Genomic DNA, 19,848 nt, shown 5'->3' on the forward strand with positions numbered 1-19,848 from the left:
GATGGATGTCAAAACCACAAACGTGTGTGTTGTGCCAAAAGCAGCGCAAGTCGGGCCGGAGCACGTAAACACTGGGCTGTCGGCGGTCGGCGTCGTGCGTGCGTTGCGTTACCGTAGTCATACCGTAGTTGTATTGGTTGCGTTGAATCCCGTCCGCGCTGGGTTCGACATGGAGACTATTTTGGAGCAGCAGCGCCGCTATCATGAAGAAAGAGAGCGCCTAATCGATGCCCAGGCAAAGGAAATGCTTCACAGAAAGTCCACAGTGAGTAAAGATTTCTCATATTTGACTGATCTGCTGTACTGCGGTGGGCGCTCGAGTCCGTGTCTTCGCATAGATGACAAGCGAAGCCACGACTGTTGGTCATTGCTTTTGAATTAAACTTGTTTCAGAACAGGGAACAGATAAATTCTGACCACCGTCTAAAGATGCTGCTTGATGTAAGTATCGTTGGGCTGTAGTTTTGAACCATGCATTGATACATTCACTCGCTCTTGCAGAGATATATGGAATGCACGGCGAACCTGAAGGAGCTTTATGAAGATAAAGATGGGTAAGTTTACCTTGGTGTTCAGTTATAAACTGCATCTGTTGTATGCTTGTATACTTTTGCCCACTTGTAGGCTTCGGAAAGAAGAAATAGCAGCTCTCTCTGGGCCGAATGAGTTCGCCGAATTTTACTCCAGGCTCAGGACTATTAAGGAATTCCACAGGAAACATCCAAATGAGGTTTGTTCTCGCCGCTGACACCTCGGGCGCATCAGGCTAACGTGTTCCTCGAACTTCCAGATACAAGTACCGATGTCTGTGGAGTTTGACGAGCTGAACAAGGCAAGGGAAAACCCGTCAGAAGAAATGATGAGTAGGTTTCATTTCCGTCTTTGTCGTTAGTTCTGATATTCAGTCTGAAAGCGCCTACTCGCTACTTCTCAACAGTTAAGGCAAGATGGGCTTTTTAAAATTCTATTTTAAGTTTGATTGGCCTTCATAAACATGAATGCATTGTGATTCTTTCTTGTTGGCCGCCGCAGGTTCACAGTGTTCAATCTGTGATAATATAGTTGCCAGCCTTTGCATTATTATTTGGCAGTCATGCGTATCTGGGAGTTTGATAAATTACTGTTTTTAATCTGTTTAGTAAACTAAAGGGCAGATATACGTCCTTGATATCTTGGCAGTCATAAAAATATTTTTATTCACACGGCTTTTCATCAGAACGTGCAATCAAGACACTTCATTCCTGTTTATATTGCTATGGATATATTTGCGTGTTGTGAACGAAATAAGTGCACTACTGCAGCAATTTTCCGTCCATTGGCACCCACCTTTACTTTGGGTTTCCAGCTTTTTGAAAGGAGAAGAATAGCACATACGTGCAGGTATTTTATTATGAAAAGAAATTAAATTTATTTGTGGTGTACATGGACCACTACTTATTTGCTGTTTGTCTTTTCCAGATCTTGTGGACTTCACAGACGAGGAAGGATACGGCAAGTACCTTGACCTTCATGAATGCTATGAAAAGTATGTCAATCTCAAAGGCATTGAGGTAAGTAGCTTGGCTATAGCTTCTGAGTTAGACATTGTTCATGGTGCACTCAATACACATCATTTTCTCTTAGAAGTTGTCGGTGTACGCGCATTCCTGCCATACGAGTAACAATTCTGTATGCCTAGTATAATGAAGATCTAATATAGTGTGCCTCATAATGCCAAGTTATGTTTGTAACTCTCTCAAATCGCACATAGATGTAATGGAAAACCATCAGGGGTTACATACCACCCAGTATTAGAGTGGCAGTTGCAATGTGTATATCAGAATGCAACATTATCTGGACCTTCCAGTTGAATCTGTGCTGTAGTGGTTCAGCAAAACAGAGAGTGATTTAGAAAATGACCAGTTGAACACTCGTACTTCCTCTTAAATGGTCAATAAAAAGCAATTTTGTCACTTAAGAGTGTAGTAGAGGAAACAGCATCATAATAAAAACAGATGCACCTGTTGATTAACGGATTAATTCTGAGCTTCTGTTGTCACCCTGAAGTTGAGTTCAAAATGACATGTAATTACTTTGTGCGTTGCTCTTTGTAGAAAGTGGACTATCTCTCATACCTCTCATCATTCGACCAATTGTTCGATATTCCAAAGGACAAGAAGAACTCGGAGTACAAAAAGTGAGTAACTTTTGTTGTCCAATGTTCGTGTCGACCTTTCTCTTTGTCACGTGCATCTCAACTCCAGGTATCTTGACTGCCTCCTCGATTATCTGCAAGACTATGCACTTCGAGTGAAGCCTCTCCTTGACATTAACCAGGTGAATCGTCATTTTTCATTTCCTTCTCTCTACATTCTCTTCACATTCATGCCATTGAAGTGAGTGACTTTCGAATGAAACATTTGCTAGCTTCTCAGCTAATGTTGTAATGTTTTGCAGGAAATGGAAAATGTGATGAATGACTTTGAGAAGCAGTGGGAAGCAGGAACTTTTCCAGGATGGCAGGTTGGTTGCACATATATCTTGTGTCTTTGCACTCTGATTACACGCTACAGTGCTGAAGTGTTGACATTTATGAGAACTATGAGGTACATATAAACACTTTCACAATGTTCATTGTAGCAGAGCTTCTATTAAGATTACCTGTTAGAGCTTGTTTACATTTTCCGGTAGGCTTTTAGTATAGACCTTATGCAAAATCTGCAGCCATCTAGCTGCCGCCGTGCGCATTTTCGCCATGTTACGTATCGTACGTATCAGCGTGTGGCAGTTGATAGGAACGGCAATGCCGACACATTTTCATGTGCCGTGTTGCTCAGATTGAGGAAATTGGGGTGTTGAAAAAAAGGTTTACAGGAAACTAACCTCCATGTTATTATATTTCCTCGCGGCCGACGAGAAGCGGCAGAGCGTTCCATTGCTCCGGCTACTGCTCACAACTAACGCTGTGTTTATGTTCGCCGTTCTTAATAGGTGGGGTATGTGACAGCATCGGCACTCATCAGAGAACACTTTTTCATGTCATGCCGGAACCAGACAGTCTTCGCGCCGTGTGCTTGCAAATACAGGCCAACCGTGGCTTCATGTACGAGCTTCAAAGCTGCATCGCGGCTACTCGCGCATGCCTGCGCTGCTGTTGACATTACTTTGTTTATTACATTGCGATAATAATTACATGTTAGACAGGTCGGTCGAGTGCGTCATAGATTCTCAGCAAACAGACCGATTGTGCTGGAGTGTGTTGTTTGTTGTTGATTTTCGATTGTGGAGTTTAACAAGGTAGCATTTGGTGGGACGCCTTGCGCGCGCATTGCTTCATTATGCGTATTTTTCAAGCATTTCATGTGCTATCACTACCAAATTCAGAGGGGTGGCCCGGATGGCCTGACCACCCCCTTCATACTTTTTTTCAATTTATACGTACCCCAAGAAGAGCACATATATCAGGCTCTCCCTGAAGCTGACCCCCGTCGGAAAAATCCTGTATCCACCCCTGTGTGCTATGAAATGTTAAGGGGAGATGAGAGTCGAAAAGCGAGTTTTTTTTTCTAAAATTACATATTTTTTGTTCTTATTTGCTTTCACAAGTTTAGTTTCTCTACTTTCACGACAAAAAAACTGAAGATTGTAATTAAACTCGAAGTAGGTTAAAATCGCTTTTAAAGAGCACAAGGTGGCTACTGAAAAACTAAAAAGTGCTCATTGTCTAGAGTCCCCTGGAAATTGCCACCTGGCTGCTTGCCATTGCATTTCGCATGAGGAGTTCACTAAAGCCACATGCTCAAAATAACCATGATTGCCAAGCTCTCATGATGGAATGGATCATCTTAAATAACATATGTTCTTGCGTACAGATGAGCTTTCACTTATACCTTTATAATGCGTTTTTCGCAAGATCCATTTTTGGGCAACTTCTTGAGTTTGGACATCATATTTTTGGTACTTCTGATGGCCCGATCGAGATGAAATTTTGCCCACATATTCCTTAACATGTGAAGGGGGCAAGTATCTCCTTTAAAACTTGATATTGCCTGTGTAATTATTACAAACCTAAAGTAAGCAATTAGTGTCAGCTGAGGATTCTAATAATTCTCCGATTACAATTTTTCTTGACCATCAAAATGTTTTATACGCACTTTCCTGATAGTTATTTGCATTCTACAGTTTATGTGGAGCAATATGAGCCATTAATGGCTCAGAACCATAAAAGTTTAGTGGCATGAAAAGTTTGTCCAAAACGAACTATACTTTACACATTGTCATGGCACAAAACGAAAGCTGTACAACTTGCTATAAAACTAATTACATATTTGAAATCAGCATAAAAGCCCATATATACAGCAAAAATTTCATTGGCCTAGGCTACAGATTAATGCAACGTTTTTTCCGAATCGCATCTCCCCTTAACAGGTGCTTTTGTGTGGCACTTTGCATATGAAATTGAAAACAAAAATGCTGTTCCGTCAGTTGTGTTACACTCGACTGTGAGTGCGTTGCCATTAGTTGCGCGCTAAGGTGGGTTCGCAAGCGTTCAGTCGGCAACGCTGTTACACTCGACCGTGGGTGCGTTACCGTTGGTTACGCGCTGAGGTTGGTTCGCAAACGTTCAGTCGGCGACGCAAAATTGCCTTGTGGAAATGGGTTGAAATTGTAAGGCGCCAGTAGGCCCCGAAAGTGACGATGTGAACGCAAATATTCTTGGCGTATCGTGTTACTTACGAGCACATGTCCACTTTGAAATGGGTCAGAAGCACTTTCTTACCGTCATCGCTGTGCCTAGCCATGTCGCACGCCAAAGCCTCCTCCCAACCTTCCTACACTATACACATGGTATTCAGATATTTAACAATGCTTTATTCGTTACACTGAAAGCAGACAGACAAAATTTACAACCTAGAGCAAAGCTTCATTCTCGATCACGGCAGGTCTACATGTGACTCGGTGACAAACTTGTACCTTCTTCTCGTTGTGTGGCAGCTCTTTACACGTAATAACTAGGAAGTGCCGGTAACGTGTACATGCCGTTACACACTCGTCTGACGTTTTTATGCCTCGGTTGCCCACTATCAAAGCAGATACAGGCAAGAAGTTATTGCAGCGACGGCAATACGATTTGGACACAAGCCTCCAACATGGCGCCAAATCGGTAGCTTCGTGAAACCTGTGGGGATTGAGGCTTGCCCGTCGCCATTGAGCGGGTTTTTTTTTTGCCTATTTCTGCCATCCTCATATCCGATCATGCCGCTCCCCTCCTCCAGCGTCCTACGGTGCTGGGCGAGCGGGGGTGACGTTAACCCCCTTCACCCCGGCGCCGGATCTCGACTGTGGCGCCGTGTTCGAGTCTCGCGAGACGTTTTGCGCGGCGGGAGAGAGGGACTCTCTCTGGACCTCGTAGGGTAAGCACGCATTTTCTTTCCCGTCCGTCGGCTCCTTTGTTTGGGCTCGCTCGGGCGGAGTTCGCCAACGGCGCCTGGCGCCAGCGGCGAGCGCTTTCCTTACGTTGTCCTTTCTGAACGCTAGGCTGAAGAGCGGTTCGGTGCCTTCGCGCGTGGTCATACTACGCCGAAACTGTACCTATCGAAGCCAACGCGAGTGGAGTTTGCCCTTGCTCGAGCGATCGGGCCCTGTGGTCGCAGATCGGACGAGTACGCAGCATAGTCGCGAGGGACCGTTTGCTTCAGCGGCGTGTCGCCGTGAGCCCTTTTGCCTGTGGAGACGTGCTAGCGGCACCCTTTGTGTTGTACTTTCGCCCGTGGCGTGGTTAAACCTGTTTTTGCTTCTCCCGCCGCCTTTGGGAGCAGGCGTTGTACTGCGTTTGTGGTGTTGCCGCAGGCAATAAACTGTTGCGGATTTCGAGAGCAGTACTGTGTACTTGCCGCGCATCGCTCGGCGCCTTGTTTGCGCTCGAACGTACGTGTGCAGCGGCGCGCTAGTTCACGCGCGGCGACGGCAGACGCGGCCCTGTGGCTCGCTAAGTCCGAACCCACGCTAGTGGCCGTACTCCTGTGAGATACGTGCGCATTACAAACTTCCGACAGATGGCAGCAATTTTGTATAAGGTCTATTGCCGGTCATGGTGGCTCTGTTGTAAGACAGTTAATCCAATAAGTCAGTAATGCAGTCAATATGAAACAATCGTACTGCTGTTCTAAGGAGTGCCATTGTTTTGACACTTTTCGTGATATTACAACAAAGTTTAGTTTTTTCTTTTCAGAAAGAAGCAGGCAGTGCGTTAGCACATGCTGGAGCCCACTTGGACCTTTCTGCATTCTCTTCTTGGGAGGCAAGTAATCCTTGAGTTTGCGATATTGGCAGAAGGAATGTGTTGGCTTGCATATCTAACCACGTCAAAAAAAAAAAAAATGAAAAGCAGAGGACAGCTAATACCCCCTACTTTTAAACTTCAGAGTAGTACTTAAAAACACATTCATCGGGAATATTAAGTTAAGCTATGTCAGCAAATTTTTCTACAATAGTAAAATGATTGCTCACACACTGAGGGGAAGCTTAACGTAAGGCTACGAGCAGGGCTGCTATAAGGTTCCCGTACAAGCTCAATGTAATGAGATGAACTCTGACAGTCTTGTGCATTGTCTTTTGGTAAAGAAACATGCATAACATTCCAAAAGAGGTAATGGCTAAATTTAGCATATTCAGATTACTTTTTATGAGTCACCTGAATAATGACAATTTTACTTGTCAAATTGCATAATAAAATATTAGTTTCAAAATCTGTGATGTTGCGTCGATGTACAGGCAGTGAGATTTTTGTGTAAAAATCAATGCGGGAAAGTTAGGCCATTTTCTTTTGTATAATTAACAGCTTGCCACCAAATGAATTGAAATAGAAATTTAAAGAATATTTTATTGGTGTAAGCTGATTTATTGCTGCTCTTAGTGCACCTTTCACAAGCATAGACATTGTACTGTGTTTGCAAGCTTTACAGGAGGCTTATTTGCAGCTAATGACAATTAGGTTTTTTCTCACCTCTTTTTGGTGTTATTGAAGTTGATGGTAACTTCCAGTGTACATTAGCTGAATTTATTTCATTGGGGAATCATTTCAAACATTATAAAAGTAACTTAATTTGTTCCGAATAACTCTAGAATGCCAACTTACCATGTTGCAAGTGCAGTGGTCTGGTGGCAGGCACCCGTGACATCAGTTTAGTGGCTCAGTTGTGGCTGCAATGGCCTCATTTACGTTGGGGCGAACTGCAAGAAAGCTATGTACTTTTATTTAGATGCACAAATAATGTCCCTTACTACAGCATGCCTCATGATCATATCGTTGTTTTGGCAGAAAAAGTCATAATCTTTTTTATTGGTGACAGGTACATTTATCAAGTGTCCGTGCACTTTTAGTAGTTGAGGTTTTGAGATAGCATTTGGGCTAAAAATTTATTTGTGGATGCTACAAATTCGCTTATTTTTCAGTGTACAGTCTCATGAGGTATCGCAAGTGTAGGATACACAACTAGCATGTCCAGTTGTGACTGTGGGCTCGCATGTGTGTCTGAGAAAGATCCAGCACTGTACTCTGGCGTGGCATTTATGGAAAGGAATTTGCAACATTTACATAAAATCATTGCACAGGCAGTGTAAATTTTTGAGGCCATACGTTCACGTTTTCGTTATGCAGGAGTTGGCTTCCCTTGGTTTGGACCGACTGAAATCGGCGCTAATGGCATTGGGATTGAAATGTGGAGGGTAAGTATGCTACGTTAACTTGTCAACTTTCTTTTGTCCACTATAAACCAACCTGAGAGTTCCTGAAAGCTGTAGGTGGTTTGGTCACCGGAATGACGGAAAGTATTACCGGTGCCAGGTGGATGGAAAGAAGAATGCAAGCAGACCTGTAACGTTAGTGAACTGTAGTTCATTCAGTGCCTGTCAAGCATGTGATTCCATATTCAGCAGTGCCTGTCAATCTACTCATGCTCCATGTGTCATTGTTTTGGTGGATTTAACCCTTTTAGGTGCCCCTTCCTGTTTTGGTGTATGATATGTTTCAGCAGAGTCGATTCTCATTAATGGAACCTGAAAGGACCAGGAAAATATGCTCCGTATAGCAGCAGTTAGGTTTGCTGAAAGATGAACAGAGGGGCACAATTCAAGTACAAAATCAATCATATTAGAGGCAGTTGTTTCATTTAAGAAGCAATTACATTTAGATTTCAGTTTACAGTTCTGAGGAAATGCACTTATTTAGGCTTAACAAAGGAAAGTGTATTGCCATTGTATTTTGCAAGTTCTAAGGATGGTCGAATAGTGAATTTGAGGTTCGAAGCAAATCTGAAGCGAATAGTAATTTGGTCGAATAATTTCGAATCGAATAGTTTGAATAGTATTTTCCGTATATTATTAAGAAAAATGAGCATTTCTGTTGTGACCCTTGCACAATATTTTTTAAGGATTGGAACTAGGTATGAGTGAATGTCACTTTTTTGGTTTGAAATGAAGCAGCCTTGAGTAGTATCAAGATTTGAATAGGGTGCAAGTTATAAGTGGACGTCACAATTTAAAAATTACTATGCTTAGCACATATAAGCCCGTATAACATGCTTTTAAACTGAAAAAAAGTATGTACATTTAACCTTGAAGTGTGGCTTCGCGGCAGTTCAGATTTCCCCTGGATGGGTTGTTTCACAGCACAGCAACTAGACGCTGCAGTGAAACCACCTTTACAGGGGGTTATGTGCGATCAAATGTATACGTATATTCGTTCATTTCGAATACTTCGAAATTTCGACTAATCTAAATTCGTATCGAAGCGAATTCGAATACTGTAATATTCGTTCGAATATTCGAAACGCCTGAATATTCACCCATCCCTAGCAAGTTCCATCATATCGGGCAGAAACCTGGAGAATAACAAAGAAACTCAAGAAGAAGTTACAGGGCATGCTATCGAACGAAAAATGATAGGCTTTTACCCAGAGACCCCCTTTTGTTATGATGTCTCTCACAGCCCACGAGTTTCTGTGGGACATTGCACATCACAATTCATTCGTTTGATCTTTCATTTTCATTGGTTGATATCTATTAGCACACTGGAGGAGCGTGCCCAGCGTCTCTTTAACTCCAAGGGCAAACAGATCAGCGAGCTGGACCCTTCCCTCTTTGCCAAGTCGAAGCCAGGCCGCAACAAGGACTCCGAGAAGCAGAAGGAGATTGCAACCCTCGAGGCACAACTGTACCGCTTTGCAGAGATCTTGTCGGTCAGTGACAACTATCATGACAAAACCTGTTGCCAGCATGATTTAATTAACATGACCAAACCACATAAAAAGATGAGCCACTATTATACTTGCTACTGGCAAAGTATGTTCTTTCAAAACTCTCTTCATTCACTCGATCAAAGACCTGATTACAGTTAGAAGAAGCCACACTTTCCTATCTTCAATTTTGTGCTGAAACCAGTGCGTTGCTTGTACATAAAGCAAACAGCCATGAATACCTTAAATATGAAAGCTCCTTTTAATGAATGCAATCAGAGGGTGGCTCACTCACTTGTGATTCGACTAGTGAATCGACATGCTTCCATAATCTCTTCAAGTCATTTTTTATTTGGTTGTTAATGGAATCAGCTTTTTCAAAGTACTGTATAAGGCACTGAGTTATGCTGTCTTGAGTTAGGACAGGCATTATCTTTTTACACACACAGCACATGATCCTTCGACTTGATCCTTCAGACATGATCCTTCAGCACATCATCCTTCTGCCGATAGTATGTACTTTGCCTTTGCCTCAGGACAATGGAACGCCTTACACGGTGCACATATTTCATGACGCAAAAGATTTTTTAATCGTTAAAGAGCTCGTTTCACAGAAATTCCGGCTTCGGTGTCGGCATCATTGGTTGTGAGTGAAAAACCACTATCTTGTCCGTGACTGAAAAATAGAAAAAGATGCAAATAAAATAAATAATAAGAAAGTCTTCGGTTTCAGTGACGATCAAACCCAGGCCGTTTGCAGGGCAAGCAGCTGTTCTACCACAGAGCCATGCTATTGTTTGAAACTGCTTCGGTAAATAAAAGACACAATATGAATGTCATGTAGTGGAAGGAGTCTCCTTAATGCATGTAATAAGGTGCGGCAGAAGTGTAGAATCGTGCCAGACATCAAAACTTGAATTGCGCAACGAGTGGGTGTTTTAAAGGCCCACCCATTACAGAGCGCTCAGACATATCTAACTAACCCTTTGAGGATCGAATTTTTTCACGAAATGCAGTCCAAAAATTTAATTTTTTTATTGCTGAAATAAATTCTGCAGATGATTCTATCTGAGAAAAAAAAATTGTCTAAAAGTTTTTCGCATGACTGTAAAGTGACAGAAAAATCATTTTTGTTGTTACGTACACATGGTTTATTCGTAGTAACATCAAGCAAAATCCTAAAAAAAACACTTATACGACTTTTTATAAATACAAATTATGCATTGTATTAAAGATACAAAAATAAGTGCACCAGAGTACTTTTCCAGTAAAAAGTGTTCGCGCTCCCCAAAACAGTAAACGTAACCACGGCGGCGTCATTTGTGTAATTTAGCACCGCACAAAAACAGATGTAATCGCCCCTCGGGCAGCATTAAACGAGAGAGCTACAAGCGGTCACCCTCTGAAAGATTAGAAACCAGACAGCCATCAGCTTTGCGGGCGCGAAAAGTGATAACTACCCGAAGGACGAAACCGAGACCAGCCACACCGCATGCACGCGTTCTGATGCGCAAGGGAAAGCCTCCGTGCCGCTTTGGAAAGAAAAAAAAAAAGAAAAAGGAAAAACCAACGGAGAGACATCAGTGCATGAAAAAAATTCCACGTATTCCGCAGAGCTTAAGGTCTCCCTTCATTGGAGGGGGGGGCCCTCAGAGGGCGGCGACCTGTATACATAATACTCGCACACATACAGCCCCTCCTTAAGAAATGGAAGAGGGGGCTGGGCTTCACAAGCCCCCCCTAACTTTAAGCCCTGGTATTCCGGAAGCATGGCAGCACATTTCAAGCAAGAGAAATGATCGAAAAAGACACGCGTTTTAAACCAGCCGCACCGCGAACGAGCTCGGATGGGCAAGCGATAGCAGGCGTGCCGCTTTGGGAAGCAAAAACAAAAAACAACGGAGAGACATCGGGGCATGAAAAAAATTCCACGTATTCCCGAAGTGTGGTAGTACATGCCAAGCAAGAGAAATAAATTATCGAAAAAGGTGCGCATTTTAAACATACAGGCTATGCCGTACATGTACGGCGAAAACCCTTTGGTGCCTGTTAGGTGATGCTGTACATGTACGTAAAAAACCCTCAAAAGGTTGATCATCATCAACTGCAAAAGCATCAACAAAGTGAGCAGCTGCGTAAGTTCGTGTGTTGCCTTACAGACGGTAGTGGGCCCTTCGCTGATTTGCAAAAGGAAGAGTTATGGTGTAGTGGGCACTTAACAACTGCACTTGCAGTAGGCATTCTAGGATAGTTTGAAATGGAAGATGTTATGCGCACAGTCGTTCATTTCCTTACGGCACGGTTGAGGCATGCACCGAGAACCGAAGTCAGGCTAGCAGTTGAGAAGGCGATGCGCACGGGGCCCGATTACGCTATCGCATTTTACTCTTGAAGGCAAAGCTCAAGCGTCCTCCAAGTTTTGTTATACAATGTAGCCATCTTCCATTGAACTCTGGAGAACATTTGGTTTTATTCAAGCAGTTAAAAAAAATGCTGTCACACGTCTCTAAAGGAAAAAAAAATGCAACCTTTCCATATACTTGCGCACGTGTGAAGTAACTGATTAATTATCATGGCTTTTTCTTAAAGGGACACTAAAGAGAAAAGCAATTTTTCGCGCATTAGTATCACAGTTTCACAGTACCATAAACACCACTCTTACCATGAGAAGACGTTTGGTAGGCGAGAAAACGTAAGAAAATAAAATGCGGGTAGCGACACTGCCATCAAATTCCCTCACAAAATGCCGTGACGTCATAGATTTGGCAGCGTCTACTAGGTCACACATAGTTCCTAAATGGTGCAAATGATTTACACTGTCCTCTGAGGAGCCACAGTCATAACATACCGAGCTTCTGAAAATTTCATTGAATGCGAAAGAAGCATTTTGAAAATCCGTGACGTCAGGTGTGAGGATTTCGGTGCGAAATTTAAAAATGAAACTTTGACCTTGATTTTCTTCTCTATTAATAAGCATAGGACAGTGAAATGAATTACATTAGAGTTCTCGGAGTACACTTTTATCAATCTAAGCTGATTATTTCAATTTAGTGTCCCTTTAATGGTTGTCAGCATCAGCTTCAGCTTTTAGTGTCATAACTTTGGACTTGCCCGGCTGTTGGTTGTTCCACATTATTTTGCCAATCCTTCACAACTTGCAGGAACAGAGACAAGCAACCAAAGAAAATGTGCAGCGCAAACAGGCCCGTACAGTTGGAGAGCGCGAGGAGTCTGACAATGAGATCAGTGAGAGTGAGTCCGAAGACGAGGACAATGATGTCATCTACAATCCTAAAAACCTGCCACTTGGCTGGGATGGAAAGGTAAATATTAAATTGTGTTTGCTTCTGCAATCGCAGGTGTCAATGCGTCTGAACCTTGCAATAATGAAAATAATAATTTATTTGATGTAACAAACTACATTTAATTACTTAAGGGGGAATGCGGGGCTAAAAAAATGATTTTCGAGAAAAATGTGCATTTTCAAGTTTGAGTTGTTTTAGAATACTGGGTCATGAAAGAATATGCTCGCCAAGTTTGGTTGTTATCTGTGTAGCAGAAGAGAATAAAATGAATTCTTTTCACGAGAGGGTGGCGCGCGTTTGTTGTCGAAAGTGTTTCTAAAACGCTACTTTCAAGACGCGGCTGCAAAGTTGGTGAGAAGTTGACCGCGAAATGAATGCCAGTGTTAGAAGGTTTTTTTTCCGCGCCTTTTAGTCATGGGAGATCTTCTGTCAAGAGTACAGTGGAGGACTAACAAATAAATTAAAAAGGCACATTTTTCGCCACGGTTGCAGAAGGGCAGAGTCACTGGCAAACCAGAACCGAAGCTCGAATTGGCGGAAACATATAACATGACCTTCCACAGCTGCTTTCGCACCAATTCTGAGTTCCTTTTGCTGTGTTTGCGCTACTCGGTTTATCTCTTCTTTGTCCTGCAAGTTCATGGTGATCAGGGGGTGGTCCGTTTTAGTACCAACACGTGTTGTGAGCAACATTGACAGCTCGAAAGTAGCAAAAAAAATGAAGATGATTGGATGCAATTGTCACAGAACAGCATCGTGCTGAAGAGGAAAGCCATACCTATGCAGCAGGTCACTTTGATTAATTTATTTTGACCATCGAAATAAATAGCTTGTTGTGAAATCTGTGAACTCATTTTTCTCAGTTTGCACTTTTGGAGAGAACGAGCCTGTTAGGAAAACTGTCATTTCCAAACTGCTCTGCCAATAGCTGCTTACAGGGCTGTTTCTAGACTGAAATTTTGTCAGGAACAAGACAAGATACTTTTGTGATCACTAAGTTTTTTCCAACACAAAAAAAAATTCAGATGTCTGACATGCAGTGACAAGGAAAAAATTACCTTTGCTTTTAGAGTGATGCCATTTTTATGGAAACATCATAAAAATACACCACTGGCTTATCCTGTACTACAAACCCTCTAGAAGGCATCTAATGAAAAACAATTAGTATGTTTTCATTATTTTTGCAATGATAGTTTTCCTAAATTGGCATAGTACATGATTGATCATTATAACAAGCATAGGTTTTTTTTGTAGGCCCACTAGGCCGCTGACATTAGGAATATCTTTTAATAACAATAAAATTCATCTCTGAAATTTTCATCAAAATTGGTGCAGCAGTTCAAAAGTGGACCCTTTAGCCCCTCATCCCCCTTTAAAAAGTGTTTTAATGATTGTACTGTATATAATGAATATTATTTGTGCTGGATGGGACCATTTTAATGAGGCTTGCTGTGCATTTAATTCATGGCACGTATGTGTGGGCTTCCTTGATTGTGTTGTGCCAGTATGTCTATACACTCAAACCTCATTATAACAAAGTCACATCTGCCACGAAAATAACTTCGTTATATCTGAAAATTCGTTATAAACGTTTAATTGTAACACTGTAGCTATGACGACTATTCTTCATTTACTTCGTTATAACCGATAATTCATTACATCCGTGTTCGTTATATCGAGGTTTGAGTGTAATTGTGTTGTGCCAGTATGTCAAGCAGTGCTGTGGGTAGTGTCACATCTTCTCATTCACCAACCTTGGCTTTAACTATCACAAAGCAAAACTAACAAAGCAAAACATGGATGCAGGATTGCAATTTTTTCGAAATCTCCTACTCTCAAAGTACAATATGATGCCTTCGGCTGGCATTCCTATGTTCATTCCCGATAGCATGAAATACCCTCAGTCCTATTTTTTGCGCTCCTAATTGTCTTCAGCTCATACTTTTTGTGGTAATTTATTGTACAAACATAATGTTTAAATGTTTCTATGACGTTGCATTTGGTGCTTACACGCGACTCAAATTCTACTTCAGATTTGGCCTACGTTTTACCTATTTCGTCTGCTTGAATCGTGATTGTGTGTTCTGTGACCATTTTCTTTAGCCCATCCCTTATTGGCTGTACAAGTTACATGGTTTGAACATCAGCTACACTTGCGAGATCTGTGGCAATTTCATCTACCGAGGACCTAAGGCTTTCCAGAGGCACTTTGCTGTAAGTTGCATCACCTGTGTTTGATTTTGTCGAGAATGAGTTTGAACTGAACATAATGTCTCGACTTTATTTTTATGACTTGTTACAGCTAGGTTTGTCATGAATCAGTTTTATAGGGGATGTGTTAGTAAAAAAACAATTTACTAAAAGGTATTGTTTCTGATTTCACTTGTAGCGTTACGCAACGCATTCTACTTGTAGGTGTAAACAAAAAAAAAACAAGAGAAAACTTGAACTAGCAAACAGTTAGTGCATATAGTGGTGCACAGTTGCTCGAAAAATTGCGAGAATTTCCTCATACATTATGGCCTCGTATTAGATTTCACGTAGTTGGCCACCACATATCACGGGACATTTGTAAAACGTGCCATGTCAATAGTATGCTGGTTAACAGTAATTCACAACCTAGTTTAACATTACTATATATCAACAAAATTCTAAAAGTGCTGTTTTCATGTTGTGTGAAGTGAACCAACTACAGTCGAGCCCGACTATATCGAACCCGTTTATATCAAATTATCCCGTATATCGAACAATTTCTAAACACGGTAAATTTACATTGAGAATATATAGCAAAAGTTACTGTTACATCGAACGAAAATAGCAACGACAACCGATATACAGTAGAACCCCGCTGTTACGTTCCTCACTGCTGCGTTTTCCCGGCTGTTACGTCGCTTTCCTGCCGGTCCCGGCATAGCTCCCATAGGATACAATGTATTGGGAACCCCGCTGTTACGTCGTAACTGTCGGACCATTCCCGTATGATACGTCGCGAAGTGCGCCCGGAGCCGACCGAGTGACTACCAAAGAGAGCGGCCATGGCGCATTTTCACGCAGCTTGGCCTCGTTTGACCGTAATATTAGCCGCATGAGAGGCGCAAGCAACAATCTTTCAATTGATGCAAACAAAAGCATGGCCTTCGAGATTCAAATTGCAAAGATGGCGTCTATGACGTAACTGCTCGCGAAAGCAAGGCCTTCGAGATTGGCATTTACTATTGACAAAAGCATAGCCTCTGAGATTTGCATTGCACAAACATGGCGTGTATGACGTAATTGCTTGCGAAAGCAAGGCCTTCGAGATTGGCATTCACTTCTGCCATCGCGTTGGCGTAGACTCATCATCATCGTTATTTGTCGGAGAACGGGAGGAGTTCGAGCTGGTTGGAGCTCGCATGGTCGTGCGTGCGGTTCGCGGTCGGACTCGCCGCGCCGGTCGTGATTGCGTGTGCTTAGTTTTTTCATGCCTACAGCTGTTGGTGTTAAAAAAATCACATACGTTGATTACATTTCTGTGGATAAGGCCGTCCTAAGCTCCGCGTTTCTATCCATCGACTAGATCGCGGCTGAGCGCGCCAATTTTCGTGCTGCTCGTAAGAATTGAAATAAAATTCTGTACCACTAAATATTTTGCCGTTTTTCCTGTTTTTCGGCTCTTACGTTTCCCGTCTCTTACGTTTATTTCCTACGGTCCCTTCAAAAATGTATCAGCGGGGTTCTACTGTATCAAACTCCATGTGCCTCAAAAGTGCCCCAGCAAGTTGGCTTTCCCTCGCGGTGGCGGGGAAAACTGCTGGCGCCACCCTAGAAAAAGTGGTTTAGACCCGGTTGTGCACGGGCGAACACCCTCCTGCAAGAAATGATCCTGGCCCGCTCGCAGCGCTTACAGCCAATCAGAGGCCGTCGTGCTTTCTCCGAGGTACAGAGGCGGTAGAAGTGAGCGCCATTTTTTCTTTCTTTATGCTTGTGTGCCCGCTGCTGCCTGTTTTCCTCGAGTCCTCATTCAGCGTGGTCCGTGCTGGTGGTGTTGCCTGTTGGTGCTCTGTGAACCTTCGTGTCGGCAGGGAGCTTAAGATCGACTTGCTCGGAGCTCTTTCTATGTTGAGTAGATCGTGGGCAGATGTCACGAAGGAGACGATCCAGAACTGCTTTAGGCGTGCTGGCTTCCGCATGCCTGGTGATGACACCCCAAATTCCGATGACAGCACTGAAAACACCGCAGGTGTTTCTGCCGAAGTTTGGAGTGAGCTGGCAGAGTTCCCGGGAGCTATCGACCGATCGACATTCGACGAGTTCGTCAGTGCGGACGATGATGTCGCCATCATGGGTGAGCTACAAGATGAGGACTACGTTGCAGACGTCGTGCCGACCATGAGCCAAAGCGACAACAATAAGGAAATTGACGATGGCCCATTGCCTACATCCTCCGAAGTGATTAGTGCACTTGCGTTGGTCCGGCGCTATTGTGTGAATGTGGAAGGTTGCAGCCTCAGCTGCTCCGACTCGTTGGACAACGTGGAGGCGTGTGTGCTGTCGCAGGCAGCGAAGTCGTTGACACAGAAGAAAATCCAGGACTATTTTGTTCCAAAGTAGGGCACGCAAGTAAGCCACCATATTAATAAAGTACTTTTCTTATTGTTATGTGCCTTTGTGTCAAAATCCTATAGCGGGCCTATATCGAATTATGCCATATATCGAACTAATATAAACGTTTTTTGGCGAGTTCGATATACCCGGGTTCGACTGTAGCATGACATGTCACCCTTCAGAAAAAGCCAAAAATTTTCAAGTTGCAGGGCCACTTGAGCATCTGTTCTGTTTCCCAGCATTGAAGTTAGAGCAGTGTCATGCAGTGCACCTTAAAAAAGCTGGCCTGTGTTGTGTGTTATGTTTTATGGGTTGATGAAACATCGGTGGTGTCCGTACAAGAGGTTCAGATGTAGACTCTGACTACTAAGCAGTGGTCAAAGATGTCCCTTGAGCCTCGGCACCATGAAGTGAATGAAGACAAGGCCTATTGTTGAAACGTTGCTGCCACCTTTAGTTTGGCCAATGTTCATTGGTAGTCCTTATATTACAGACTTCGTAAGGAATGCAAAGTTCGAAGGTGACCTTTGATAGTGTTGCATAGAAGAAATTTGGCACTTTCTGGCTGTCCTTCATGATATAGAGCACAAAATTAAACATAGAGGGATCATTCTGAAAGTTCCATGATGATATTGTAGCGACTGTCCATTGCATTACTTTCTTTCTCACCTAAGAGTCAAGTGCCCATCACCGTTATCACAACAAACTTGTGTTTTTTAGTAACTTAATTAAAAGGACACTAAAGTGAAGCAATGAATCAGTTGAGATTGATAAACTGTAATCTGAGAACTAATGTCGTTAATTTCACCGTCATAAGTTTATTAATAGCAGAGCAGAAAATAAAGGTCAATGTATCATTTTTAAATTTCGTGCCGAAATCTCCGTGTGTGACATCACGGATTTCAAAGTGTAATTGTCGTATTTCGGCGACATTGGCTCAACAAAATTTCCTGAAACTTGGTATGTTAAATCTGTGGCCCCCTCGGAGGTGAATGTACTTCATTTTTACCGATTAAGAATAACGTAGGACATAATAGGCGCCATCAAAATTTATGACGTCATGGCGTTTGGTGCGGGAATTTCGAGGTGGCATCGCCACAGGCATTCTCTTTTTGCACGTTTTCTTGCTTACCAGGTGTCTTCTCGCAGCAAGCGTGGGGATTTCTGAATTGTGAAAGACTAATTTATTAATATAAAAATTAACGTTTTTCTCTTTAATGTCCCTTTAAGGAGAAATTCGCCCTACTTTCGTGTGGACCGGTCCTGCCACTTATGGGGTCATTGTACCTCAATTCCCGTCGCTCTCCCAAAAAGCAATCATCTTGATCATGACATGTACCGCTGTGAGAAATACTCTGGGGATTGAGCTACACCTTTGCTTTGCAGGAATGGCGCCATGCTCATGGTATGCGATGCCTGGGGATCCCAAACACGGCTCACTTTGCTAACGTGACACAGATTGAGGATGCACTTACCTGTAAGCACTGATTCCATGTCTTGTGAAAATAGGCCATTGCATTCTCTAAACTGTTTTCACTTACCAGCATGCTATTTCAAATGTTAGCCTAATATAAAGTCATGGGGTTAATGTTATTCGATAATGACTTGCTTGAAGATGTATAAATGTGCATTTGTCATGCAAATTCATGCTGTCTATGTGTTGATGTGGTGAGACAGCATAAATAAGGAGGCATCTTTATACCTTTTGTTTTATTGTTTTTTATTTGTAAGAATGTTAATGGAATTGCTACTGTATGAAAACCTATGAATGTATATTTATTGAGACTGACGTCGAAGGTAGGGCAGTATCCAGTTCATATGTCATGCCATGATTGCAAATTTCTCACAGACCAGCATACATACAGACCGTTGGCAACCTGTGGAAAACAGTAGAATCTTGGCGAAAGGAAATCGGGTTTAAACGTAATAGCTGCTTGTATGAAATAGTTGCCTCTAATTTTGTATTTTAGTATTTGGTTTTGTATTTGAGTGCCGTAGCCCTATGCATATTTCTCAGTAAGCGAAACTCCAGTTAAAATAGAACATACTTTCCCGGTTTATTCAGGTTCCATTTAACGAGATGCTAATGAAGATTCTTGTAGCTTGCAACATACCACGAACCGTGGAGAAGCTGTTTCACATGTACTTCACTGATGCTTGCAATTTTTTTTATTTTTCCAGTGTGGAACAAGCTAAAAGATGAGAAGTCAAAAGAGAGGTTTCAGGCAAGCACAGAGGTGAGGTGGTCATGATTCGCTGTGTCACATGACTCTTATATTGTCATATGGCTTCTTTAAGGATATGTTTAAGGATATATGACTTCCTTAAGGCTTTTGCTAATATCTAGTATGCTTTTGTTCTTTGTTAGGAGGAATATGAGGACACACAAGGCAATGTCGTCAACAAGAAGACATTCGAGGACCTGAAACGCCAAGGGCTGTTGTGAGGTTGACTGTTCTTCTCTGGTTGAAAAAAAGACTCGTTTACTCACGCATTATCATCGTCTTGTTTGCGAATCATGTTCAATGACAGATTAAAAATGGTCAGTGGTAATGGTATGTTTTTTTTTATTTACAAACAGCAACATCACTTGCAAACAATGGTTGGAGTCAATTGTGGATGCTCAATTACGTGCACATAGTAAAATAGCTACGCTTCACCTTTAGCCGTGCATCTTGGCCTTCTACTGACGCTTTTCCAATTGTCTTCTTGGGCACATAGACACCGTGAAAAACAGTGATAAC

The 19,848-nt window shown here is 42.4% G+C and overlaps 1 protein-coding gene across 1 annotated transcript; it reads left to right on the forward strand.

Moving 5' to 3' along the window:
* Positions 1 to 77: 77 nt before the first annotated feature.
* LOC119396846 (splicing factor 3A subunit 3) lies at positions 78 to 19,651 on the forward strand. The gene is made up of 17 exons (XM_037664188.2): positions 78 to 265; positions 394 to 441; positions 502 to 554; positions 625 to 730; positions 791 to 863; positions 1,459 to 1,550; positions 2,094 to 2,176; positions 2,244 to 2,316; positions 2,437 to 2,502; positions 6,212 to 6,280; positions 7,640 to 7,707; positions 9,047 to 9,218; positions 12,377 to 12,538; positions 14,624 to 14,734; positions 18,491 to 18,581; positions 19,286 to 19,341; positions 19,473 to 19,651. Exons 1-17 carry the CDS (start codon positions 170 to 172, stop codon positions 19,548 to 19,550), a joined length of 1,497 nt encoding a protein of 498 aa, XP_037520116.1. The 5' UTR covers positions 78 to 169; the 3' UTR covers positions 19,551 to 19,651.
* Positions 19,652 to 19,848: the final 197 nt, after the last annotated feature.

Source organism: Rhipicephalus sanguineus, chromosome 6, assembly GCF_013339695.2.
Source record: "Rhipicephalus sanguineus isolate Rsan-2018 chromosome 6, BIME_Rsan_1.4, whole genome shotgun sequence".
Lineage (NCBI taxonomy): Eukaryota > Metazoa > Arthropoda > Arachnida > Ixodida > Ixodidae > Rhipicephalus > Rhipicephalus sanguineus.

Bases quoted from the DNA above. Each gene is read 5' to 3' on its own strand.
- LOC119396846 (XM_037664188.2), top strand. From the start codon at position 170: ATGGAGACTATTTTGGAGCAGCAGCGCCGCTATCATGAAGAAAGAGAG. The intron at 2,317-2,436 runs GTGAATCGTCAT...AATGTTTTGCAG, and splicing joins CTCTCCTTGACATTAACCAG to GAAATGGAAAATGTGATGAA. The intron at 6,281-7,639 runs GCAAGTAATCCT...TTCGTTATGCAG, and splicing joins CTGCATTCTCTTCTTGGGAG to GAGTTGGCTTCCCTTGGTTT.